Source organism: Hippoglossus stenolepis, chromosome 22 (genome assembly GCF_022539355.2).
Source record: "Hippoglossus stenolepis isolate QCI-W04-F060 chromosome 22, HSTE1.2, whole genome shotgun sequence".
In the NCBI taxonomy this organism is placed as follows: Eukaryota; Metazoa; Chordata; class Actinopteri; order Pleuronectiformes; family Pleuronectidae; genus Hippoglossus; species Hippoglossus stenolepis.
In genome coordinates this window covers 2,041,992-2,069,434 of record NC_061504.1, presented here as the reverse complement: position 1 = coordinate 2,069,434, position 27,443 = coordinate 2,041,992, and the positions used below count along the sequence as shown (strand labels likewise).

The 27,443-nt window shown below is 39.8% G+C and overlaps 3 protein-coding genes across 4 annotated transcripts in view; 1 reads left to right on the top strand and 2 right to left on the bottom strand.

The window, feature by feature from the left end:
• gys2 (glycogen synthase 2) overlaps positions 1 to 9,949 on the top strand; it is a 20,415-nt gene extending 10,466 nt beyond the window's left edge. Inside the window, exons 11-16 of the mRNA XM_035147489.2 lie at positions 2,578 to 2,691; positions 4,294 to 4,420; positions 5,263 to 5,358; positions 7,132 to 7,295; positions 7,693 to 7,773; positions 9,313 to 9,949. Coding sequence (XP_035003380.1) covers positions 2,578 to 2,691; positions 4,294 to 4,420; positions 5,263 to 5,358; positions 7,132 to 7,295; positions 7,693 to 7,773; positions 9,313 to 9,531 — 801 coding nt within the window. The 3' untranslated portion in view covers positions 9,532 to 9,949. The remainder of the gene's footprint in view (positions 1 to 2,577; positions 2,692 to 4,293; positions 4,421 to 5,262; positions 5,359 to 7,131; positions 7,296 to 7,692; positions 7,774 to 9,312) is intronic.
• A 1,343-nt stretch (positions 9,950 to 11,292) lies between these two features.
• On the bottom strand, positions 11,293 to 13,507 carry spx (spexin hormone). The gene is made up of 6 exons (XM_035147707.2): positions 13,502 to 13,507; positions 12,953 to 13,036; positions 12,723 to 12,780; positions 12,183 to 12,245; positions 11,964 to 12,050; positions 11,293 to 11,357 (listed from the first exon to the last, which is right to left on the bottom strand). Exons 1-6 carry the CDS (start codon positions 13,505 to 13,507, stop codon positions 11,293 to 11,295), a joined length of 363 nt encoding a protein of 120 aa, XP_035003598.1.
• A 5,962-nt stretch (positions 13,508 to 19,469) lies between these two features.
• golt1ba (golgi transport 1Ba) lies at positions 19,470 to 27,177 on the bottom strand. 2 transcript variants are annotated; one of them, XM_035147264.2, is made up of 6 exons: positions 27,007 to 27,177; positions 26,215 to 26,306; positions 24,632 to 24,810; positions 23,184 to 23,265; positions 22,703 to 22,737; positions 19,470 to 20,570 (listed from the first exon to the last, which is right to left on the bottom strand). In XM_035147264.2, the coding sequence occupies exons 1-5, from the start codon at positions 27,029 to 27,031 to the stop codon at positions 22,729 to 22,731; spliced, it is 387 nt and encodes a 128-aa protein (XP_035003155.1). In that variant the 5' UTR covers positions 27,032 to 27,177; the 3' UTR covers positions 19,470 to 20,570; positions 22,703 to 22,728. The 2 variants fall into 2 exon arrangements, with proteins under 2 accessions (XP_035003155.1, XP_035003154.1); XM_035147263.2 differs by lacking the exon at positions 22,703 to 22,737 and having other exon boundaries at positions 27,007 to 27,174.
• Between the last annotated feature and the right edge of the window lie 266 nt (positions 27,178 to 27,443).

Genomic DNA, 27,443 nt, shown 5'->3' with positions numbered 1-27,443 from the left:
TGTGCTTCTTCTGGATCTTGTGATTAAACAATTAGTGGCATCGTTTTCTGTTGCATTTTTGCCATCTTATGTCTACAAGACTATTGATACCTGGGTCAAATATTACAATTCTTGTATTGACCCTCTTCTTCTTTACATAGTCAGAGGATGGTAATGAGTATTTGTAAATTGCTGTTGTCTGAACATGAAAGTTTGTAAATACTCCTAGATCCACAAAAAGGTAAAAGTCTGTGTGTTTTTGCAGGTCAGAAACATACAGCCTGTCTTCCCATTCATTGAAAATAGAGGAATATGTTTCCAGTTTCCATGCTAAGCTGGAATAAACGGGGCATATTTTAAACTTTGGTTTAGTGCTATGACCAAAAATCAAGATGAAGGTTTTCGTAACAGTTGATATCAATCATTATTATTATTATTTTACATATTACTTATTACATTCAAAGAAGGATTTTTTGCACCTAAGTGAAGGTTTTAGATTAAAATTATTCAGAGAACGACAAGCATTTGAAGAGCAGCAAAACATTTTATAACTCTGGGGCATGCACTGCTCTGTATTTATGCTGTGACCTCTTGAACCAGCCATATGATTTGATTACACCGGCGTGATCTTTATATATATATATATATATAAATATATATGTGGAGAGAAATACAAGATGCTGTGGAAGATAAATCTCCATACTTTCCAATTCTTCAAATTTTATGAATGGATGAGACATTTTCCCCAGGAGGGATCAATGCGAGCTCTAGATGAATTACTGAGGGACAGGAAGGGGATTCCATGGAGCACAGAGAACATCACAGCTGTAAACAAGCCAAGAGCAGGTTAATTACCTTCCTCTGCCCCAGACTGTGCATCAATAGCCTCAGTGTTTCAGTGTGATGTATGTTACAGCACACAGTTACAAGCTGAGTGTGTATACAAAGGTCTTTCTCAATTAAATGAATTCATGCCAAAGTCAATATTCCGGTGGTCGGAAATGGAGTGTGAGCGGTATTGACGACTACTGTGAGGCGAGTGATGGATAAGAAGCTCACTCTTATTGGTAATTGGGGGGATGTTCTGTTGTGATTAGTTTTCTGTTTGACAATATTTCATTGTGTAAATCTAGTGTAAATATATTACTCTTAAAGGTGATCTAACAGTTTTTAGTATGCAGGTACTTCATTTTATTAGCACATCTTATCAATTGTACATGTGTGTGCTTATTTTGAGGCGTCTGACCATCTGATTTAAAGCAAATAGTGCATTTTGTGCTTGAATATCTATCCCAAGCAGCCTTTTATGTTTCTATGATTTCAGTGGTTTGAGGATCAAAAAGTACCTATTCTGCTGAGGCAAAGCAGGTACTTGATGCACTTGATGCTCCACATGTTGAATGGTCTACAGTTGGCCATAATTCTCAGATTTCAGGATGGGGATCTGTACGTCTCTGACAACTTCTTAAACCATCTGTTTAGTTTTGAACTCTAAGACTTCGTACATTAAGTAGTTGGTGCAGGTATTTGGGTTGTTCTCATAACAGCAATTTAAATTCATGCTTTATATATTATATTCTGCAGAATGCAAACACACAGGCACCCACAGACACTTACAACAGATTGTGCTTTGTTGGAGCTTATGTCCTCCCCTTTGTCATAACTGTAGTTTAACATTAGTTCAGACTGCGAAATCTTTTTAAAACTAAATCTTGTTTTACCCTCTGTATCTAATCAATGATGGTAAATGGGATGTACATGTATTTATATACAGTCTTGATGAGCACTCAAAGTGCTTTACAATACACTTTTTGCCATTCACACACTTATTCATACAGTGCATCTATGTGCAGCACTATCTCTATCACACACTCTCACACACACAATGCTGGCATCCCCCTAACCTTCTGGAGTCACAGCCGCCCAAAAATCTCAAACACCAGTGAAGGACTGTAATTTAGTAGTAAATTAAAGGTGATAAATAAGACTTGGTATGTTGCGTTGATTTCCAGAGGAATTTCTTTGAAGATATTGCCTCATTAAAATGACAACAAATATTATTTCTTTAAAATGATCCCTTCTCTCACATTTTGAACAACATGCTGCCTGTGAAATGAAATGACTGTAAAATAAACCGTTGCTGGCTTTGTTTTGTGTTGTGATCAGATTAGGTTGAGATTACGCCTCCACCGATCTGATATTCTCAGAATCCCCCTCTGAAAGGTTACCGGCTGCAAAACACTGACGGAAACAGTCATTATGTCATTTCACTGCTTTAGGCACGTGTGTTCATTCTGCTGTACGCTGTGTTTGACATGTAGTATGAACCCAGCTGTGTAAAGGCAGGGATTCTCTGTCCTGTGGTGTTCACAGCTCACGACCACATCATTCAGTCTCTTATCCTGATGCATTGGGAATAAGTTGTATTGATTTATTAATTGATTGGCATCATTATCCCTGAGGGAAAATTGATTGGCAGTGTGGCTAACCCTTACAATGACGTCATGATCGTACCAAGGATCACTCTGAGTGCCAAAATGTACGTTGTTTTTTTTTTAACAGTTACTGTTTTAATACACTTTACACTCCTTGCTGCAGCGACAAACCCTCCCCCCAGTGACCACGCACAACATGCTGGATGACGCCACAGACCCCATCCTGTCCAACATAAGGCGCATCGGCCTCTTCAATTCCAGGAACGACCGCGTCAAGGTAGACAGCACATTCTGTATGTGTACTTCATGTTGCGTTTAAATGCTGTTGCAGCTCATACGTAGGCTATGCGTTTAGGCATTTAAGTGAAAAGCACTTTGTAGGCAGAACATAAAAGAAGGTAGCTATCTTTATGGTAGTGGATCTGTTGGTGTTTCTTACTGTTCTTTTATGAGAAGCTAGCCACAGAAACATCCATGGACAGCTTGTTTTAATTTTAATTGGCACAAAAATCATGGATTTAAGGAAAGCAAACACATCTACCTTCTAATTCCACAAACATCTGTCCGTCTATTAGTATGTGGAATGCATTTCTCGCGTTTTGTTCATCTTATCGTCTTCACACTCGGGATGTGTATTCTTAATCAATCAATCAATCAATCAATCAAATTTAGTTTGTAAAGCCCATATTCACAAATCCCAATTTGTCTCATAGGGCTAGTAACTTAATGACACAGGAAAGTGCAGTGTCAAATCTGAAATGATTGGGACATGTGATACGTTCAGTGTTAATTAAAAAAACACATTGACAATAGAATCTTCATTGCAGATAAACCAGGTGGGATGAATGAAAAGTTTTCTTACTTCACTTCGCACATAAACAAAAAGCAGTATATTGTAGTTCTGTTTGAGGGGAACTCACTTATGACAAGGAATAATTCTGAAGTAGCTCAGGAACATTAACACAGCCTGTAGCATCCAATAATAACCGCCGATACCATAATATATGTCAATAACATAATAATCTTTCAGTTTTCAATGTAATAAACGCCGATAATGTAGTAACTTGCCAATAACGTAATAACATTTCTGAACCAATAACGTAATAAAGTTTTGCTCATAATGTAATCATTTATTACATTTGTATCATATAATAGGTATATGAAAGAGGAAATAGTAAGGGTAAGTGTCATGGAAGTGTGACACCTTTAGCCCCAAAAAAATCATTATTAGTATATGATTACATTATCGACTACAATTATTCAATTTTTCAAGGATTTTTAAAAAACCCGGCAAATAATGAAACAACCAGCCAATAATGTAATAACTTATTACAATAATATAAAAACTTATCACATTATGAGCAAAAAATTATTACGTTATTGATTCAGATGTGTTATTACGTTATTGGCATGTTACACATTATCGGCTTTTATTACATTTCAAATGGAAATAAAATTAAGTTATTGCCATACATTACATTATTAATAAGGGGCACTGCCCTAGTAAACAACAATTTCACCTGAGATTTTAGCAACAAAAATCAGATTTTTGATGGAACTTTCTTAGGGAAACACGACAATGTTCAGTGAAGTTCATGTCAATCAAGACATGAAATGTTTAGACTAAAGGTAGTGAAAGAGAAAATGTCAGCTTTCAACGTCTGATGACCAAGGACATCTAAGGTAGTGGTTATTGTGCACAAAGTTAAACATTGTGAACAAGAAGAAGCATCGGCCTGAGGGGGGCATTACAAGGTCAAGAGGTCACCAAAACATTAAGATGCATCCCCTGGGAACCATTACAATTCTGTCTGTCCTGTTGAACTGATAAACAGCTAATCAATGCCAATGGTGACGATTCTATCTCTCCTCCTTTCAGATAGTGTTCCACCCTGAGTTCCTGTCTTCCACCAGTCCCCTGCTGCCCATGGACTATGAGGACTTTGTCCGTGGCTGTCACCTTGGAGTGTTCCCCTCCTACTATGAACCATGGGGATACACACCTGGTAGCCATTAAGATTCACATTGCAACATGTTATGTGCACATGCACATCCCACACAAATGCTTCATGTTCCTGAGAATACAGAGGCACTGCAGGAGTTACACTAGTCTCCACAGCAGGCACATGAAGCTATGATCATATACTCCCTGCAGTGTTCTTATCCACTACATCCTTTGCACTGAAGTCAACTGAGGTACACTGCAAACACAGCTCTAAACACTCTCCCAGTGCTCTGACATCTCAACAAATCAACACACTTTATTTCCCAATGTACATGTCATATAAAAAATATATAATTTGCGGCTGCTGTTTATTATTACTAAACTTAGGACTTAACATCCTGATAGCCCCATCTTTACAATTCTGTTGAAATCAGATGTGTAGAAAGTGAATCAGCTCATACTTGACATTAGTTGCTCAAAATTTTTTTATTATATTCAATAAGTCTGGCAGCATTTGTCACATAAACACTTACCTGAAACACTGAAAACAAACCCTTAAGGGCTAAAAAACTATTCAAATGTTTAACTTTGATTAAGCTGCCATTTTTTTTAAAGCAATTAATTAACTATTTGGTCAATGCAATTAGAAAACGGGGAAAAATGCCACAATATTGTGTAGTATAGGGTTTTATAATCAAACGTCTTGTTTTGTTCAATGAACCGTCTAAAACCCAAAATATACAATTCATTAGAAGAATAGGAAAAGCAGAACCTGAATCCATCAGATTTTTGGCTTGAAAAATGACTTCAACTATTAAGTGAAAAAAATATAATCAATCCATGTTGCAGCTCTAAAATAACCTGGCTATTTTCCGAACTCTGCTGTGTGGTGTTGTGTTCCAGGTGAATGTACTGTAATGGGCATCCCCAGTGTGACCACCAACCTGTCAGGTTTCGGCTGCTTCATGGAGGAGCATGTCTCAGACCCCTCTGCCTATGGTACGGACACACACACACACACGCACGCACGCACGCACGCACGCACGCACGCACGCACGCACGCACACAGTTTAGGGCATTACAGTGCATCCGGAAAGTATTCACAGCGCTTCACTTTTTCCACATTTTGTTATGTTACAGCCCTATTCCAAAATGGATTAAATTCATTTTTTTCCTCAAAATTCTACACACAATAACCCATAATGATAACGCGAAAGAGGTTTTTCTGAAATTAAAAAAAAAACAAAAAAACGAAAAGATCACATGTACATAAGTATTCACAGCCTTTGCCATGACACTCAAAACTTTGCTCAGGTGCATCCTGTATCCACTGATCATCCTTGAGCTGTTTCTACAACTTGATTGGACTCCACCTGTGGTGAATTCAGTGGATTGGACATGATTTGGAAAGGCACACACCTTTCTATATAAGGTCCCACAGTTGACAGTGCATGTCAGAGCACAAACCAAGCCATGAAGTCCAAGGAATTGTCTGTAGACCGCCGAGACAGGATTGTATCGAGGCACAGATCTGGGGAAGGGTACAGAAAAATGTCTGCAGCAGTGAAGGTCCCAATGAGCACAGTGGCCTCCATCATCCGTAAATGGAAGAAGTTTGGAACCACCAGGACTCTTCCTAGAGCTGGCCGCCCGGCCAAACTGAGCGATCGGGGGAGAAGGGCCTTAGTCAGGGAGGTGACCAAGAACCCGATGGTCACTCTGACAGAGCTCCAGCGTTGCACTGTGAAGAGAGGAGAACCTTCCAGAAGGACAACCATCTCTGCAGCACTCCACCAATCAGGCCTGTATGGTAGAGTGGCCAGACGGAAGCCACTCCTCAGTAAAAGGCACATGACAGCCCGCCTGGAGTTTGCCAAAAGGCACCTGAAGGACTCTCAGACCATGAGAAACTCTGGTCTGATGAAACAAAGAATGAACTCTTTGGCCTGAATGCCAAGCGTCATGTCTGGAGGAAACCAGGCACCGCTCATCACCTGGCCAATACCATCCCTACAGTGAAGCATGGTGGTGGCAGCATCATGCTGTGGGGATGTTTTTCAGCGGCAGGAACTGGGAGACTAGTCAGGATCGAGGGAAAGATGAATGCAGCAATGTACAGAGACATCCTTGATGAAAACCTGCTCCAGAGCGCTCTGGACCTCAGACTGGGGCGAAGGTTCATCTTCCAACAGGACAACGACCCTAAGCACACAGCCAAGATAACAAAGGAGTGGCTTCGGGACAACTCTGTGAATGTCCTTGAGTGGCCCAGCCAGAGCCCAGACTTGAACCCGATTGAACATCTCTGGAGAGATCTGAAAATGGCTGTGCACCGACGCTCCCCATCCAACCTGATGGAGCTTTAGAGGTCCTGCAAAGAAGAATGGGAGAAACTGCCCAAAAATAGGTGTGCCAAGCTTGTAGCATCATACTCAAAAAGACTTGAGGCTGTAATTGCTGCCAATGGTGCTTCAACAAAGTATTGAGCAAAGGCTGTGAATACTTATGTACATGTTATATTTTCGTTCTTTATTTTAATAAATTTGCAAAAATTTTAAACAAACATTTTTCACTTTGTCATTATGGGTTATTGTATGTAGAATTTTGAGGAAAAAAATGAATTTAATGCATTTTGGAATAAGGCTGTAACATAACAAAATGTGGAAAAAGTGAAGCGCTGTGAATACTTTCCGGATGCACTGTATATCCTCAAGGACTGACCATGTTTGTTGTTCTTCTCCTTTCTCCTCTTTCTCTCTCTCTCTCTCACAGGGGTCTACATTATGGACCGGCGGTTCCGTTCCGCCGATGAGTCCTGTAACCAGCTGACCCAGTTCATGTTCAGCTTCTGCCAGCAGTCACGGCGCCAGCGCATCATCCAACGCAACCGCACAGAGAGGCTGTCTGATCTGCTGGACTGGAGATACCTGGGGCGGGTGAGTTGCTTGATGAGCGGTAGACTGAGCGGTAGACTGTGATATGATGTTTATAAGGCAGTTATTTTAGGTATATCAGGTGTGAAACTGAGCTGTGGTTGAGACAAAGAGGAGCAAGCACAGTCCAACTCCAGAATGGGGTCCAGACCCAGTTAAAACCTGTTTAATCTGTCACTTTTTCAAAGGGTTAGTATTTACTCAGGACTACATATCAGATGGAGTCTGAAAACCTTTTACAGTGTATTCACCTCCATCTCTTACCCTTCCCCGTCATGCTGTGGTTTGCAATTATAAAGCTTAAATGTCTTAAAAACAAACTTAAAACAAAAGAGCTTGCATGTGCACTTAACTGTTGTCAAATTGTTGATGCACATCTCTGCTGACTTGTGATTGACAGTTCTACATACATGCCCGCCATCTGGCACTTAGCAGAGCTTTCCCAGAGAAGTTCAACATGGACCCCATCGCCCCTCTGAAGGTGAGCAACACTCTACAAAAAAATGAGAGCGCTTGTGAGTGAGTGAATGAATGAATACCTCCACCTCGGCTCCAGCTGTACAAGCGATTGGTTTCAGTGGCTGCGTTTTCACTGCAGCAACTTAAAGTGCTTTCACAGCAGGGACCAGGGTGTAAATTCAGCCCTGGAGAAATCTTTTTTACCCACTAAAAAGTCCCTGCTCAGGGGTGTGAGTGGTGGGAGGTGGGGGTTGTGAGGTGCTCAGACTTTTATGAAAGTGGAGGAACCTTTCGGGTGGGGTTGGCAAAGCTCATACAATCAGTTTGCCTACTTGACGTCTAGCATTTCATGTGTTTTGAATACTCTCTGTTACTGGTTAGGGCTGCACGATATTAGAAAATCATTCGATATGCGATAACGTTGTGGAACATTGCGATGACGATATGACTTGCGAAACAAATGCTTAGGTATAGGTGTTTTGGGTTGGCTGCTAACATAAATCCCATACAGTGAGTAGCCTATGCAGAAACTGGTCTTTAGACCATGGTGGAAACGTAGGAAAACAACTGCAGCGAACTTTTGATTCCTGTAAAAAAGCTCTGGGTACTTTTAGTTGAATAGTAGCTAACGGTTTAAACATTTTGAAATGGCATCTTGAACCAAGCAACATTTTGAATCTATCCAATTACTTAATGTGCAGTGGAAAATTAGACATATTGTCAAATGTATATTCAGACTTATTAATTTTATCTATCAGAGCTTTTCCACCAACAGTTTGACATTTTCTGTTTGTTAAAGCACAATATCTTTGGCTCTACAAAGTGAAATTTACCTTTTTATATTTCCAATTGAAATGTTCTTTGAGAAGCCGTAACACAGCCTTCCTCTGCTTCAACATGTATGTACATGATAATCCCTTTCAGAGGGCACAGTGCTGGATTTAATCCACATTTGTCAGACTGTAATTGACAGTGTAACATTTGGATGAATGACAAGACGTCATTGTGGATGATGCTGAGGTCGAACACTTTTGTTCTAATAAGACCTTCCCCTTTCTACCTTTGCTCTTCCTCCTCTGATTCAAGGACCGTCTGATTCATGATTTTCAGATTTTATTACCATTTGGATGTGAAAGTCATAAATAGATTAAATGTGGACCAAAACCGATTTATATGAGAGAGCTATAATTGTCTAGGTGAAAAAGAAGGAGGGAAGGAGGAAGAGAGGAAAGAAACGGAATGAAGGGGGGAAATAAAGGGGGAAATAGAAGGATGAATGGAAGGAAGGAGAAAAAAAATGAAAGGAAGAAGGGAGGAACGGAAGAAAATGGACACAGAAAAGAGAGCGAAAATGGAAAATGAAAGGAAAAGACAATAAATATAACATTGCTGAGTTTGCCGCCGTGTCTGATAGGTTCAAGCTACGAAGCAGCTGATAGTGATGGATAATGTCATTGCAGCAAGTTAAAAAGTCTGTTAGGTGATGTCTATGCAAATAAACTGAAATTCCTACCCGGTACCCTAGCACGATAAAATGATAATCACCCTATTTTTACCACAGACAGAGGGTTTCCGCTACCCCCGCCCCTTCTCAGTGCCCCCCTCTCCCTCAGCCTCCCTCCACTCCACCCCCCACCACAGTGATGCGGAGGACGACGATGACGAGCCCTACAATGAAGACGAGGAGGCTGAGAGGGACCGGCTGAACATCAAATCTCCTTTTGTGCTGGGAGCCTTGCCTAAGGGAAAGAAGCAGCGACCTGGAGAGTCAGTAAACTGAGATTCACTAGACTAGCTTCTGCTCAGTGTGTACAGATGACAGACAAAACAAAAGAAATATCTCAATCTGATTATCAGATATACTGCACTGTACTCTAGTTCCCTTTTCCTACTGGAGTAAATGTACCCACTGCCATTACCAACTGTACTTCCACTTCTGCTGCTGCAAGGTCCCAAGAAAACTTTCCACTCTACCCGCTACATCCAAGGCTTTGTGGAAGTTTGATGCAACTTAAAAAAAAATTTGCATTGTGGTGTTCCCCAAGGCTTCATCCTTGCCCACTGTTGTTTTTAGCATACAATATTCATGTCATTGTCATTATACAGAATAAAGATGTCTTATGTTTTAATTGAATTAAGTAATTGTATCGCCCTTAGTAACTGCTTTAGTGACATTAAAATGCTTCCACAAGTTCTAATCCGGTTTCCCTGTTAATGGTTAACTATTAATTACATAGTAAGCCATCTTTGAGAATGTATTCATCAATATAACTCTCATCTCCTCCTTTAAAACATGAATATGTTTTTGACGACTCATTCTATTCTCAGGGTTGTATACATAAATGTAGCCATTCGAATGTTATTTGACCCCACAGGTCAACTAGTCCAATTATGCAAAACAATTCTTTTCACAAGCTTGTTGGTTGTAAGCGAGGGTCAGACATACACTTTGGATTTCATCATATTTACATTTACAGAAACTGTCCTTCAAGGTCCAATGTGTAGGATTTAGGTGAAAGGGATCTATTGACAGAAATTTAATATAAAATAATCCTTGTGATGTTTTCACGAGTGTGTTTCATCTAAATTATTCAAATTGTTGTTTTATTTACCCTCGAATGGGCCTTTATATTGAAACACTTTATATTTACATCAGTCGGGGGGGGGTCCTCTCTATGGAGGCCGCCATGTTTCTTGTAATAGCCCAGACTGGACAAATTAAACACCTTTTGAGTTTTTATGACAACTGGAGGCTACCACAGGTTCTCTGTCATGTTTGGAAGGAGAGGATGAGGTGAGGGGTATTCAGCTGCAACATGACATTTCCCCACTAGATGTCACTAAATTCTACACACTGCAACTTTAAGGTCTAACTAACTCTGTCCTCCTCCTCCTCCAATAGACCTCTCGCCACACTTTGAGGGATCCAACACCTTTGGTAGGATCTGATTTGGATCCTTCATATATTCCCCTATTCACTCAGAAATACATCACATTACTGAGGTCGTATAAACTGGATGTACAAATTCCACCTGATATTTTGATTCTTGTTTCTGTAGAATATCTCATGCTGTGTTGTTCATGTGTGAAAGGAGTTAGCATTAGTGAGATTCAGCACTGATGTCAGCCAGTATGGTATAAGTGTATAAGTGGAAGGAAAAGAATGATATGCACATAGAAAATTGGAAATATTTGCTGCTGAAAGATTTCTTATTATGAAATGATTATGATATGCTCTTCACTTAAAATGCTCATATATAACCTGATTTATTTGTATAATTGAAATACACGTAATAAATGCTACGTGTTTATCGTACACGCTGGACCAAAAGAAAGATACCCTCAACATTTTGACAAGTTGAACTCAGACCCAAAGTGCTATGAATTGAAATTCCTTTTATTAAAACAACACAATTCAAACACAGAATTCATATTTACAAAAAAACAGCTGCTCTTCTCCCTCAAGCAGGACTGAACAAGTTACTTTCACAAACAAAGATGTCGGCGTCTTCTGGCAGTTTTACAAATGTATGAAAAGTTATCAGAAGAATTCTCTCTTCCACACCGGCAGCTCCTGGAAATAGACCTCGTCTGGGTTTTCATCAGCTAGAGAGAGAGAAAATGAACATTGTATTATGAATCAAAACACAAATCTTGAGACAGAACCACAGCAAAGGACATGTTATCCTTCATCGGGAATTCATTAAAGGTTATTAAAAGATCGCGGATTAGAGGGACACATTTTAACCTTGAAAGTGAAATAAAGATCCATAAATTTGATATGTCAGTAATAATAATAATAATAATAACTTTATTTATAGAGCACTTTATTATAGTGTATTTATGCACCTGTTAAGTGTTTCTAAAAGCAGCTTTGAAAAGCGAGCAGGATGGTAAAAAGGATTGTGTTTAAAACCACTTGTGTTGCAGTATAAATGATCCTGTATTCATCCTCTATGGGCACAATTTCCCCCCACCTACCAAACATCTGGGTTAGCTTTCAGTTTTCACAGCCCTTCCTAAAATCTATATTTTTGTATACATTTACTACAGAAAGCATGATAACCAGTCTCATAGACATAGACTTAAAAGAAATAACTAACAACAATTTAAAGAATTAATATTGACTAAACTTTGCTCCACCTCTTCTAAACTACACCTGTTATTATTGTCCCACACATCTGTGTCAGCTGGAACAGATGTTGCTCTCACCTCCCTCTTTGGCCTGCTGCAGGAAGTTGAGCAGGACAGTGGCTGCCTGGTCCACACTCAGCTTCTCTGTGTTCTGACTGCGGGTCTCTGACAGGGAACAAACACCAAGCACAGATTATTTGAACACTTGGGAAAAGTTTATATCTTTATCTCTATCAAAACATGAGTTTGGTTTTAACCTTAATGGAAACTATTTTTGTTTAGTAAACTTTGTTGTACCTAAGTGTAATGTGTCGTAGATATCTCCTTCTTTTCGGTCCTCTGAGATGAACCTGCGTCCCTCTGCAAAGTAAAAAAAAATAAGAAAGTACCTACATTATAATTATTATTGGCACAATATCAGTTTGTCTATTTGTAGTAAGAGTAATATCTTAAAGTCTTCAATTTTAAATCAATAGATAACTGAAACATAAATGAACAGACATATAATATAACCATGCAGCCATATAATAATCCAATAAATGAAAAAACTTGGTTCATTATTTTAACAATAAAAGTGTAAAACAGTGCTTATTTCACATTAATGAGCATGACCTTTTTGTCTCTTTATTCCCAGGCTGTCATCTCTCATCACAAAGTCATGCTTGTCTTGATTGACAGACAGAAAAGGATTTCATTACATAGACAAAACATTTTGAAATAAAATGTCATGGTTATATTACATGACGTGTCTGTCATCATTCACTCCATTGTGTCAGGTTTATTTGCTTAGTGCTGAACACCTCTAAACTGACAGGTAGTAAATATGTAAATGCATACGTGTGCCCTTGAGGTACAACATGGCCTGCGGGCTCCAGTTTCTTCGTTGGAAAGAGCCCTTTGATTAACAGAAGAAGAATACGTTTTATGTTTATGACTTTTAATTCCGCCATTCTCTTCCTTGACAGTCAGTCTGTCATTCTTAGATTATGAGAACTTGTTTTCTACAGTTATAAAGTTATCACATCACTGTCAATGTAGTTCTACAGGGAGATATAAACCGGCTTTACCTTCGGTGCGCCCCACGACTGCGAGACAAACGTCGCCAGTAGTAACAGGGTGAGAACACAAGTAAGTGTGATGGTCCTCAAACCCTGTGGGAGACAAACAGGAATTGGAAGAAACAACAACACCGCAGCATCGTTCCCAGAGAGAGACTCCAACTGACGTCCGTTTCAGTGCGTAACTAACCCATTGCGCACAGAATGCGCGTTAAATACGCGCAGTTTCACCTGGCCTTCAATTCATGGGGTAACTTTAAAACGTTTAAAAATGTATTTAACTATTTCGAGATATGAACAAATATATAATACAAAATATAGTGCAAATATGAACTTTGTCTTAATGTCAAATTGTCAATTTTGTTTCATTTGCAGACAAGATGATGCGTAATTTATTTTCTATTTTTCTTGATGCAGTTCTCGTTAAAAAAAAGAGGGTATTTTTTCTTTTTTAGTTACAAAATTGTCAGGACATAACTTTAAAAAAAGAAAGAATAACTCCCCATGCGCAGAACTTTCTGCGTAAGTAAATCCGAACTTGTGGTGCGTTGCACTTACTTTCATTGTAACGGAGGTCCTGTGCGCCTGGTGTCCGGTGGAGAGGCCGAGAGAGGTTCCGAGTGACTGCAGGTACCGCTCTCTCTCTCTCTCTCTCTCTGTATTTATATCCTCAGGGGTGGGGAACCCTCGGTGCTGCGCGCTCCTTCATGATGCCAGCAGCTATAGGTCAAGCCAATTTGATGAGACGAGGGCGGCCGAGGGAATGAATGGACCGATCAATTCTGCCCCGGGGCTGCAGTGCACTGTAAATATTTCTGAATTAAAACGGCTGCTACCAGCTCCCCGACAGTTTTTCACAATTACTCATGGAGCCACAGGCCGACTGCGGACTGGCTGTAGCTGATGTCGATAAGACCAGTAACCCCCTTCTGTGGGGATATTGATATGTTTGCACCTTGCTCACTGAAGCAGAACTGAAGAGAAACATGTCCAGTAATGAATGGAATGAGTCCAGGGTCCCTGATGTCAGTCCCAGTGATGTCAGACAGTTTACATAGATTTCACTTGGCCCCAGGGCCGTTTCCAGCTATTTTGGGGGTGTCCTAAAAATCTTGTTGTCCAAGAAAGACTCCATGCCAAAGACATAACCATATATTTTAAAAAAAGGATTATGCTTTAAATCAAATGAGTTAACGGATAGGTATAAGCTAGAAATCCAACAAATCCAACTTCTCCCTGGACAATTGTAATTTCTTTTGGAAAAAAGTTAACAAAAAATTAAGCAACATATGGAAGAAAAGCTTAAAATTGAGGAAAGTCACCAGGACTTGATGGTTTAACAGTGACGTTTTACTTCTTTTTTTCAAATGATATCAGAGACAAACACCTTATGGATATTATTTCAGTAAAAAAATCTGTCGCCCAACATGAAGCAAGGTCTTATCACTACATATTGGACTAATTTATGATTTGCTTGATTATAGAGATTTTATTGATACCGATAGTTTTGTGTTATTTCTTGATTTCTTTAGAAGGCATCTGTTTCCATTAAACACTACATTTTACTGGAGGCATTACACTTTTGGGTTTTGGAGAAAACGTTTTTAATACAATAAAAATACAATTTGTTTACATGGACATATATAGTTTAGAATCACTGAACACTGGGATCACTGGGAACACCTAGATTTAAAGGTTCAGTGTGTAGAATTTAGTGACATCTAGTGGTGAAGTTGCATGTTGCAGCTGAATACCTCTCACCTCACTCTCCCCTTACAAACATGAAAGAAAACCTGTGGTAGCCTTCAGTTGTCATAAAAACTCAAAAGGTTTTTGGTTTGTCCAGTCTGGGCTACTGTAAAAATCATGGTGGCCACAGTAGAGAGGACCCACACTCCCTGTAAATATAAAGTATTTAAATATAAACGGCCCATTCTAGGGTATAGAAAAAAACAATTCGTAGAATTTAGATGAAACACACTATAGTGAAAATACTAGGATTATTTTATATTCAATTTCTGCCAATAGATCCTTTCACCTAAATCTTACACAAGGGTGCCCAATCTCTGCAACACTATTCATTTTGACAACCCATCTACTACTAGTGATGATCCAGAAATACAAGGCATCCCAATCTTTGAAAAGGAATTTAAATTAAGTCAATTTGTGGATGACCCATCTATTTTCTCATGACTAAAATCCATGGTAGACACACAATGAAATTTCATTATTTTCCGAAGCATCTTATGTTTCAATTAGAGTTGAATCCAAAGGGAAATATCTAGAAATAATGACATCCCCAAAAAGTATTATCATTATGAAATTTATATTTAAGCGTGAGAAGGGAAAGTGATCTATTTGATTGCAGTGGTAACCTTTTGGACAATGTGGCCTTTTTAGATGCATCTAACTTAAATTGTGCCCAAAGAGAGTATAGTTAGGTTCGTAAAGCAACCCACTTATTTCTAATTCTCTTTCTAATCTTTAATAATCAAATTATCAAAATGATCTGGCAGGCCACGTGTGTGTGTGTGTGTGTGTGTACACAAGTACACAAACTCTTCCCAGAATGGTGGACTGACATGAAGGCCCTGACCAGTGGTGGATTGGTGACTATACAGGATATATGCAAAATTACAGTCTTTACTAACAACATAGAAGGACGACCATTTAATGTGATGAGAAAAGTGTGATGCTTGCAAGTGTAAATGTTCATGTAGTGATGATCCGAGTTGTCCGTGTAGTTTTGGCTCTGTGTCTACAGCAGCAGTGAAGCAGATGCTGGAGTACTGCAACAAACATCTATATTTGTCACAGTTCATAGTATGTGAGGACCATGTTGATGCTGCCCTTGTTGTTCTCTACAGGAACAGGAACCCCAGGGTAAAGGCTACAAAGCACCAGGATGTCAAATAAAGGACAGATTGAAAAGCAGAAAAACATACTTCTGGATCTCAAGGCTGAAAAGAAATACCTAATTGGTTTTATTGCTGGTTCAAGAAGTATGCAGAACATTTTCCTATGAGTGGGTGGAAAAGCAAGATGGCCAGTGCTGATTTCTCCTCAGATACAAGCTCAGTCAAGATCTCCTGGAGCTTTTCTTATCCTCGGTCAGAGGAGGATTCAACAACAATACCACTGCAAAACTGTTCAAAATGGCCTACAGGCATCTTTTGGTTAAACATTAGGTTAAGACTGGAACAGGAAATTGTCTCCTCAGGAGCAACACCCACGTCAGTGAACAACATGGGTAAGTTGGACCTGAGACCCGTTGAAGTCCAAACATGGTTACGCACTCTGCCCAAATGTTCTTGTAATACTACCATTTTCTTCCCAAAATCTCAGAATGTGTCCCTTTCAACATGGCCCTAATACTGCGTCACACCGTGGTAGGCTAATAGGTTACCCTTTGGGAAAATGTTGTACGTTCTTTAATTCTGCTCAGTTTAAAACATTTAGCAACCCCAAAAAAACCAACTTCACCTCACTCACTGAACCTTTAAATATAAATTTATGTAAAATAATTTATTACATTTCCAAGAGGTTCTGCAGTTATGCAAAATTATAAAGTAAATCTTTCTCAAATAAAGTGTGAAATGTAATTTTTTTTAAATCTAGTATGCAGTCTCCTTTTTTACCTTTATGCAGACTGGAACCTTCCCCTTTTGTTCCAACCCACCTATGCTGTGTTTCGTAACATTCACAAGTCGAATATCTCGCACTTGAAATTTCCCAATTGCGTTTTAGACTAACTTGAAAGACAAGATTTCTGAATTTGTAACTTTCCCCATCTCCAAGCCAATCTACTCCAACTAAGTCAGAACTGAAATACACTCTGTGGACTTTCCATCTTGCAACTGCCTGATGCACATATACTGAATATGTAATTACCTCAATTGCCAGTCCTACATCTAGATTGAAGATTTACATTTCAATGAAATGTTTACATTAAGATTTAACATTTAGATTTAACTTGTATATAATCCAACACTTTTATTTATACACAATATTATTTTATAATTTTGTGTTTGTCCATAACATTACTCTGGAAAATGTATTAAATTTTCAGGAATTTGTCTTCATATTTTTGAAAATGTGAAACTGTTGTAGTGTTTTTTTCCATTTGGCAATGCTAAATGTATAACAACGAATCTGAATTAAAGAGCGTGCAACATTTTACCAAAGCCCCCCCATAACATCGGGCAGATTAGTATGGCATCAGAGGTTACCTTGTGATTTACCCTGGTTAAAACGAGAGCCAACATTATGATACTGGAAAACCTGAGCTAAGCCCCAAAATAGTCGGATAAACAGCAGGTCCCTAGTGACTGTGAAGGTCACTGCATATTATTCATGTAATCCTCCATACTCTTCAAAGCATTAAGTTCGGCCTTGAGACCTGTATGGAGGTATTTGTATTCCTTGTACATTATTTTTTCAGGTTTGTTATGTAATGTTTCTGTATCTCAATCTGGAACGAAGTAATGAACAGTCAATTCCTCGTTAGGGTCTTCTCAACTATAATGTTTCTATCCTTTTGAATTTCAGGGTATTTAGCTACTCCAGTCATTGAGCTTTCATTTACAGGGTCAAAGGATGTTGGATGTTGGATGTTGTAAAGGGTCAGTGACAAAGCAAGATTAAATGAACATGAATAGAAATAAGGTTAAATTGCTCAAAAAAATTAAGGACACTTAATTTCACAGTCTAACACCGAGTCATTTAAACATCAGGGATATCAATCTGTCCATTTAGGAAGTACAAGTGATAATGAATCAGTTTCACCTGCTTTAATGCAAATGAAAGTGGCCACAGACATTGGCTCTCTCTTTATCCTTCCTGACTGATTCTTCTCTAGTTTTGTGTTCTGCTGGTGTCCTTGTCACTACTGGTAGCATGGGGCGGTACCTGCAGCCCAATCAGGTTGCACAGGTAGTCCAGCTCCTCCAGGATGGCACATCCAAACATGTGGTTGAATAATTTGTTCATCAAGATCTGATCTGTAAGTGTTCCCTTAATTTTTTTGAGCAGCGTATTTACAAAAGTGTCATACAGGAAAACACGGACATATCAGAGAAAACGTTAGTTTTCTCAATGCTCTGAACAGGAATTCCAACAAATGGCCAATAGGGGGCACCATGCATCTTTTCCATAAGGCCTTACAGTAAAGTATTTTATTGGGGGGGGGGCATTTATTTTGAAACCAGGGTTTGTTTGTTGAGGACGGAAGCATCTGTCCAAGTGCTCCTGCTCCACTGACAGGTGGGAAATAAATAAAAAACACCTGAAAAATAAATAGAGAAACAGCACAATGCCCCCATGGGCCATAAGGGCTATGGAAATTACTCATATGCTGTGGCCTTCGCAGTCAACAGATCTTAACCCAGTTAAACTCATATGGGAGTTTTGGGACTGATTTGTTAGACAACACTTTCCACCATCATCATCAAAAAACCAAATCGGAGGATATCTTTGGAGGAATAGCTATAATCCTCTGCCACATGTAGCTGTAGATGGTCTGGTGTAAATACTGCACCAACACACTGTTGGATTTTCTAATTTGTCACTTGTCTATATGTGGAATCTATCTTCTTTTTATTCACTCTCGCAGATTGCAGCAAAATGAATCCTTACTTATTCGGTGTGTGGGTTCTCAGGACCTCAGCATAGGTCTTACATTGGTAGAGTAATGAATTAGGGGTGGCTGTGGCTCAGTGGGTAAAACAGTTAGGGGTTACATCTGCGATTCAATTCCTGTCTTCCCCATTCTGCATGCGGATGTCCTTGGGCAAGATATTGAAGGCCAAAACTGCCCGTTCTCATAGAGAAAGTGCAACACAAATATACATACATGTATGAATGTGTGTGCAAATGGGTGAATGGCAAACTGAGTGGTCAAGACTGGAAAAGAGCTTTATAAATACAGACGATTTGAATGGATATACAGTCCTTATAAGTCCTTATGGAAAAGTGTCATTGGATGGATGATGTGTGATTGGAACATTTGCTGTCAGGGTCACAACCTAAGCAGAATTGCTTTACATTTGGCCAACTGAACTCTGAATGGAAAGTCAGACGGTCCGAATTGGCCGAAGCTATCGCACATTTTCAGCTGTGTCCACTTTTATAAAATCCTGCTCTGCTGAATTGTAAATGATTTAATAGAGACACGTGTACAGTTAGGACACATAGGGACAATTTTGTTTCTGCTTAAGTGTGAGATCCTGCAGTATTTTTACAATTAGCAACTGAGTTTATAACTGACCGTTAGCAAACCAGTTAGTTTGGACAGCTTTTGGCAACTGAATAGCATTAGCATGTTATATAAACTAGATGTACAAAAGATTAACTGTTAGCACTGGGAGCTGATTGAACTTCACCATCCATGTGTCCTCATGAACTCGGTGTTGCCAGTTTCTAGCGTGACCATACTTTAATAGTAAACGCATATAGAAGCTTATTGGGTCAACAATTAACAAATACTAATATGATCCCATAGCACCTTACAATACATGAAGTCAAGCAATTATCATTTAAAAAATAATTTATACCAATGCAGTCATTAGCCAACAGAAATGACATGTAACAAAGGGAAAGTATTACAATAGCCACGTTTGGTATTCAAATAGCTGCAAGACACACACAAATGAAACTTAGGGCTCTATGTTACACCTGGTGCACAGCAACTTTCTCTGCTAGTTTCACCAAATGCAGTTGCGCATATCTGAGCACCCATGTGATAGTTTGTCTTAAAACGAGGGGTCGTCAGGTTCATTGTTGGCGCACTGCTGTCTTGAGAAGAGACGAATGCTTTGGCCTGCTTGCGCCCAAGCACATTTGTAGAGAAACATTCTCTCTCTTTTTACAAAGTAAGAGGCACGTGTACCTGCTTTTTAAAGTGAATGGGAGATGGCACTCTGATAGGTTTATTTCATATTACAACAAAAACACCAACATAATTCATTAAGAGTATAAGTATAACCCTTTTTCAACAACCTTCTTTTTTTTTTGGCCTTGAAACAAGCAAAAGTGAATTTGAACAGAACCAAAATACTTCTAGACCATGCGTTCAGGTCGTTAAAATAGAGCCCAAGGTTGATGACAAAAAAACTGGACATAAAAAGCTTTTGTTGAAATAAAGTACAGGCACAGAAAAATGAAAACATGGAGAGCTGTCGGTCCACTTCTCATCCTGGTGGAGGGGGTGGTTTAGTCTGTTTCTTCCACAGAGTAAGAAAGTCACGTAGACAGAGTCAATGAGCCTTCGAAGAAATCTTCTGTCCTCCATTATCTTGCCAGATGCGTTCAACGGTGATGGGATCAATAGCGCTTCAAATATTTATTATAGTGACCTTAGTAACTCCATCCTTTAGTAACCGACTGGCGTTGCGATGTGCTGATGAACCTTTGATTGGTAGCGCTGACCAGTGAAATAACAGATAAGACAGAGAGCAGTCTTTGCCTGCCGGAGGAGGGAGGAATCTGAACATATAACCTTAGTTGTTTTAAATCAGCCCGACTGGAGATTGTGTTGCTTTATAAAACCTGCTGTACTCAAACAGCCTTCAGTGGGTACAAAAAGTCACTGTTATACCATGGTGTTGCTCTCGCCAGCTTTGTCCACATACTGAAAGAAAAGAAAGAAACTGTTATGTGTCATCTGGATGTTTTTCAAAGTATAAAGCAGGATCTGACAGACAGAGCTCCAGAGCATTTAGTGACATGCAAAGTGCGAGAGAGATTTGTTTAACTACACTGCTGGCTGGACAGTATCAGTATCAACTGCAACATTTGTCATGGAAAGCATGCATGATTTAAAGAGACACACCACAGGTGAACAGAATTTTGTTGCAATTATTTAGAAATTGATTTGAGTGAATTTGTAAGCAGATTGTCAATGAACCAAGGTTTGGTTTAAATCATTTGAAGTTACAAAAACATGGTGAAACGTGTCATGATTGACAGTTGAGACTGACTCTCAATTGGTAGAGCGTTTGTATCGGTGGGATCTTTTTTTTATAGTATATGGCAACAACCTACAATGCTGGGGTCATGGGAGTGGCAAGTGTAGCTGAACTAGCTCTAGCCGTTTACTGCCAGGAAAGTGCTGAGATGTTATTAGAAAGTAACGTGGGATGTCTGGGGGTTTGGTGATGTGCTTTATTTTGAAAATAATGTTGGGAGACAGGTGACCACTTGAAAATTCTGTAAGAATATAACTGCAATGCATAAATAAAGACAAATCAAAATGCAGCAGGTTGATTAAATTTTAACATGGCTGTAAAGAGTTTTAACCATTTTTCAAGAACATTCAAATTTTGAGCTTCTTCATGAATACAGACCATTTCAGGTTGTAGCCCTCAGCACCCTGTCCCCTTAAGAAGATATGACAAGAGAAGTGCTCGCACCTGACCAGAGGGCAGAGAAACTCACAAGTGACAAATACAATGTATGACCACTAGATGGCCTCTGTTGCCCTCCTATAGGTGCTGGTTTAAAGCTGCTCATCCTCACCCTGAGAAATAATCTAATCTAGAAAATGTATCTGATTTTTATAATGTGCTACACAGTGTAGTGATTCTGTTGGTGGTATAAAACAATAATAGTATCTCCACAGATCAAGATGTTGTGAATGCAAACCCACCACTTAATCTTTTGACCCCTGCTGTTATCATAATTGAGATCATTCTCCTAAGCCTGAGAAACCTTGACATTTTTTTGTGTAACTACAGCAAAACATGCCCCATTGTAGCCAATATTGAATAAACAGCTAATATAAGAGGTCTTAAATGAATCCATTCTGTGTGGTGAAGAATGAACTCTAACAGAGGCAAAGAGTCGGTGCAAACTGCAAAGCTTTCAATCCGTCTTAATTGGGGACTCTGCATTCAATGTTACTCAAAGACAGTAAACAGTTATTCTAATGTCATGAAAGATATTGAGAATAACCCTAACCCTTTATAATGAATCATGTGGGTTTGACCATTCGTCCAAAAACTTTAATTTTTAGAGGTAGATTCTTCATCTCTATTTCAAATTTTCTGTCTCACCCACATTGTGTATTCCTTAACATAATGTAGGCAAATTCTTCTTGTCATTAAATCCCAAAATGTTCTTCTTTCTTGCTGTACTTGACAATTAGTAGGATCCGATCTAATGATCAGATCAATGGAGCATTTATTGATTTATGGAAGCTGCTTGTGTCCCTCCTCGTGTGCCTTGGATCTTTCTCCTTTTGTGAACCTTTCTTGATGCACTCTGCTCTGTCAGAGAATAAACTTCCTCACAAAATAGACATGATTTGGTGTAAGCTGTTAATTAATAGCTGCTAATATGTCACTTGACTAAACTATTTACATTTTTGAGAAATTAGCTAGCTTGCTAACTGCCAATTAGTGCCAATATGTTACCAGTGAGTTAACCCGTTTCCAAATTGTTTGCCAGCTACAAAAGTCCGCCAACTATCCCTGCATTCCACTGCAAGGACGTGTGGAGAATTTTGAAAGTCGTTAAATTAGTACCTTTGATTGTTTAGTTAATAAAACAGAGGAAAAATATCATCTCAAGTTTTAAAAAATTCACCATGTGGTGTGTGCCTTTGAAATTGAATAAATGAATCAAGATTAGAGAAATAATAGTTAATAAAATGGACCAGCTCGCTAAACAAAATGATATGCTCTTCATGAGAAGCTTGTTGTCTGAATATTGTAAAGCGTGTTAAATATGTTAGTAAGCAAGGGAAAATCGGCAGTGACTGACCACGACTGCTGATTGTCCTCAGAGCCTTACGAAGGCTTTAATAAACATAGAAAACAATAAAAAACACACACAGAAACATTCACCTCAAAACAAAGCTTCCCCACACAACAGCATGGCAGGAGCCTGTTCATTAGCCACAGAACTAACTACTGTATGCATCTGCTAACCTGAGCTTTTAGATTTAATAGAAACAGACCCCAATGACTGGAGTTTAAGTGCAGTCAACCATTTGCTCATTTTATTTCCAAAACTGCCTTTTTCATGTTAAAATACCCCACACACTCAGTAAACTAAACAGACAGTCTCTTCACTATGTCATTAACCCCTGTGATGTGCAGGAGCTGAGCTGTCGTTGGACTGGGGCAGTTAAGTTAATCAGTTGTGGTGTTTGAAGATGGTGATTAATGAACAAGAGAAAGAGCCATGCTGCGTGTAAACGTAGCAGAGCTGCAGGGCTGCAGCAGCGCCAGGTAATACTCACTGCACTGATGAACGGCAGGTTTAGGATAGAGCCGAGGACAGGTATTCTTCTGATGAAGCCTACTACAACTGGGAAGAAACCCCTGGATGTCATCAAAGGGAAAGAGAGAGAGTGGGTGGGGGAGAGAGGACATTAGATACAAACAGGGAAAACTGAATCCTAGCCAAAGAGAGTAAGTGTAGCTGCATGGAACAGTCAAATAACATGGACTACCATTGATAAATAAATTTGATTGTCAAACGTTCCATACCAAGCATGTCAATGAAAATCAAATTAATTATGTAATTATTTTCCAATACACCAGAGAGTGAAGTCAGCTAATGACACTTAAACATAAATTCATGAGAGAAGTTCATGCTTTGTGCATGAGAATCGACTGAAGTCAGCCCCTGGTGGCCATCAATGGTAATGCATTTTAAGGCACGTCTGCATTCTGTTTCACTTTCCAGACCCAGAGTCTATATCCATGTTTATATAGAGTCTGTGATTGTGAATCATCCAGAGTGAGGGTCATTAACAGGACCCGGTAGCTTGATTAAAACGGTATCTTCTCAGATGAGGTGATCAAGCCTAACACTGAACATGGATGAACTATGGATGTTTCTCTCTCAGGCCTGCGCGTGAAGTCAGAAATCACTAGCTCTAATTTCAGTAGTGTACAGTACAGGTTGTGACGGAATGGTAGCAAAGAGATTACCAGGTGATACAGAACAGTATCTCCCTAACTTCTCTAACTTCTCATGACCTCTTTTCACCTGCAGACGTCCAGTATGTGCGACAGGGAGGAATCATGCACTTCTCCCAATTGCATCCCTCACTAGTTCAGTGGTGATGAAAAAGAGAACATCATTGTCAACCCTCCTGCAACCGCAGCCTATTGTGTTCTTTGTCATGCACACAAAGGCGGGAAATACCACCATAAAGGACTGATCGGTCTCTGTGATGCTGAGCAAGATCTTGTTGGTCTTTGATAAGAGTTTTTATTTGGGGGGATGGTTTTGGACTTCAGCCTCTGGGTTATGTCAGTTGTAATCGAATCTACTCTCACCTAACAGTGTTGCAGTAGTCAAGCCCAAGACTCGTGACTCAACTTGGGGCTTTGATTCGAGCACGGACTGCCTTCAGACTCAGACAAGAGCTCAGATTTTGTTTTGTTAGTTATTTTTGAATGGACCATAATAATTTGACATAAGACATATGTGTTCATCAGTCTACATTGTGTAGATTCATGTGCATTCCACTAGTAACAGTTTTAACGGGACGTCCGCTGTCGTGCACATTGCATTCACAGATATTTACACCAAATTCAACTTTGATGATTCATACTGGGACTCAGATGATGGAGACTAGACTCTTTTAATTGTTTGTTGGAGAATTAAAATAAACTTGGATACCAACTAGTCTACACTCTCTATTTCTCAGCTCAAGCCTCCATTGTTTCCTCTCACCTGAACAACAGAAAGAAGCCATAGAACTCCAGCACGACCCCGACAATGGGCCAGCCAATCAGCACCACAAGCACACCTCCCAGGAAGAAACTGGTCGCCTTCATCTTGTGCTTCTGGAAGAAGAAGCGGAAGGTCCTCTCTAACCCAATGACGAAAGAAAGCCCAGCAACAAACAGGATCTAGGGCAAAAAGAAGGGTGGTGCAATATTAGAAATGTGGGTTGAGTTCTGGGTCTTTTTAGCAGCAGGAACAGACTTTCATCTTGTATTTAGCAGATCTTTCTGCTGTACCTGGTGGCGCAAATATGAAAATAGGACTTGGGATGGAAATTTGATTTAAGGATACTGTTTATTTGCAGCTGAGTAGCCAGTTTCTTTAAAAAAAAGAATAGCAAATGTCAGAAAAAAGAGGATGAAACTTATGTTTGATTTTTATGGGAAAATAAATTTTCAGGGCTGACTACAAAACAACCTCTACATGAAATTTTGTCAATGAAAAACATTGACAGGTAAAGCCAAATCATTGCTCAAGGTGCAATGATATTAGGGATACACCAATACCTCAATGTCATTGGTGTGTGCAAAAAATACTTAATATATTATATTTATTAACTGAAGACCAAATATAAAAAATATTTTAAATTAATACAATATTGATTTTACAAAAATATATGTTGTTTTATCCCTGAGACGTAAAAGACAATTAACAATTGTATAGTGTGCCTGATGACTCAGTAGGATAAAATAACCCTAATGATATCATTGTTATAATAATAAACATGATGACAAACATGTTTATTGTGCTGGCACTTATTGGGCCTGACTTTATCAGCACATGTGAGATCCAACAGGCTTCTTGGAACAACTTCTCAGAAGCTGCCCAAAGGCTCTTGGAGATGGGCACTATCGCTGGCGCCATGACCAGGTCCTAAAGGCAATTTCTGACAGCATAGCCACGGCCATCAACAACACGGAGGGCCAGTTTCAGACTCCACCAGGCAACTGATCATGCTAGAAGTAACAGTGCCCTCGGAAGAACATTGAGGGCGGCCAACGAGAGGAAGCACGCCAAGTACCAGGAGCTGGTGGACATGTGCCAGAGGAAAGGCTGGCGAACCCGATGCGAGCCTGTGGAGGTGGGCTGAGGTTTTGCAGGGCATTCACTCTGCAAAACATCCACAATTCCATTACAGTGATGGAGAAAAGGAGAGCCATAAAATGTGGAACCGAAGCCACAGAGAAAGCCACCAGGTGGGATTGGATCAAGACTGAATCTGTGGGTGAATGGAGCTGGGGTCTGATCAACCCTGGCTGGGTCGCCTGGGAGAGAGTGTATGATGTTGACAGACCAGAAACACCCTATGACAACATCACTGATGATGTGTCCCCGTGCATCCACGGGTTCCCACTTGGTGACATGATATTATTACACACACACCAATATAGATTCTGCACCACATGTATGATCTGAGTCCCTGAAAATGCAGCGCCTGCACCAGGTGACACAGGGGGAGAGAAAGTTGCACCTGTGGGTTTCTCATGATTACAGAGCAAACATCAGTTTGATGGAGCAACGTCACTCACGTTTCCGATAGCCAGCAGTGCTTTGTCAAAGAACAGGATCATCCCGAAGAAGAGGAAAAACACGCCGAAGCCTGTTAATCCCATTCCAATCTCTGCAGAAGACACACACACACACACACACACAGGAATGTTAAACAGTTCCATCTGAGATTGCCACGTGTGAAATGTACAGATACAGAGCAAGGTTCCCCTTAGTTAAAACCACCAAATTGACCATCCTACATGTTCTTGATTGTCGACTCTGGAGCACAGACAGAAATCACCTAATAAGTGGAGTTTACACTGATATACAAGTGTGACCGGATCAGCCCAAACTATTTGACAAGACAGGGCTGTCATACAAGAAGACAGGCCATGATGCCACCTGTTCTTCACTTCCATAGACCTTTGATAAACACAGGACACAATGTGCTGCCTGTCATAGTCGTAATTATTCTACTAGTTCGTGCAAACAAATTAGCATGTGGGTGTGAACACGTAAGAAAGGCACTATAAGTCACTTCCCCTCTGTATTTGCAGCTGCTCAAAAGCTTTCAATATTTGGAAGTGCAACGTAAGTGAACGTTGCTGAGAACACGTGGGACTTCCCATAGGCTATAACAGTGTTTATTCAGAGTTAGCTGTTAGCTGTGCCCCAGAGTGTGGAATGCTATGAGATATAAATTTTAAAAAAAAGCTAACTTTCTTAGCAGTGCAAGCTAATTGCCAGTTAGCCAACTGCTGCAGCTGACATGAAGCCGGTGTGACAGAGATGGCGGCGGGCGGAGATGCCCGTATCAACACGGCTCTTACTTTGCGAGTCCGTTAGCGAAATCATCTTGACGCCGGGCGAAGGGGCGAAGGGGTGAGAGAAGAAGAGAGGATGTTTAAGTAGCTGCTGTTGGAGGAGTTTGGTTTGTGACAGCTGCCACTGCAGCAACAGCCACGTCTTCCGGAAACACACCTTCTCGCGATGTCATCTTCCGGCACGGAGCTGTGTCGCGTTCAATGCGTCAACTCGTGTTTCCCTTCAGTCAGAACTGTTTGTTTGAGCTGCAGAGCGTGAGCATGATGCATCAACTCCACCAGTAAATCAAATAATCTCCCTGCAGCACATATAACGTGAATATTCACTTTAAGACAACTCTCGATTTATGTTTAATTGAGTTTAATTATCCACGTCTCTTGAATGCATCACAGTTAAAGAAGGGTAAATTTGGTTCAGAGTGTGGTCTGTCAGGCAACGTTGA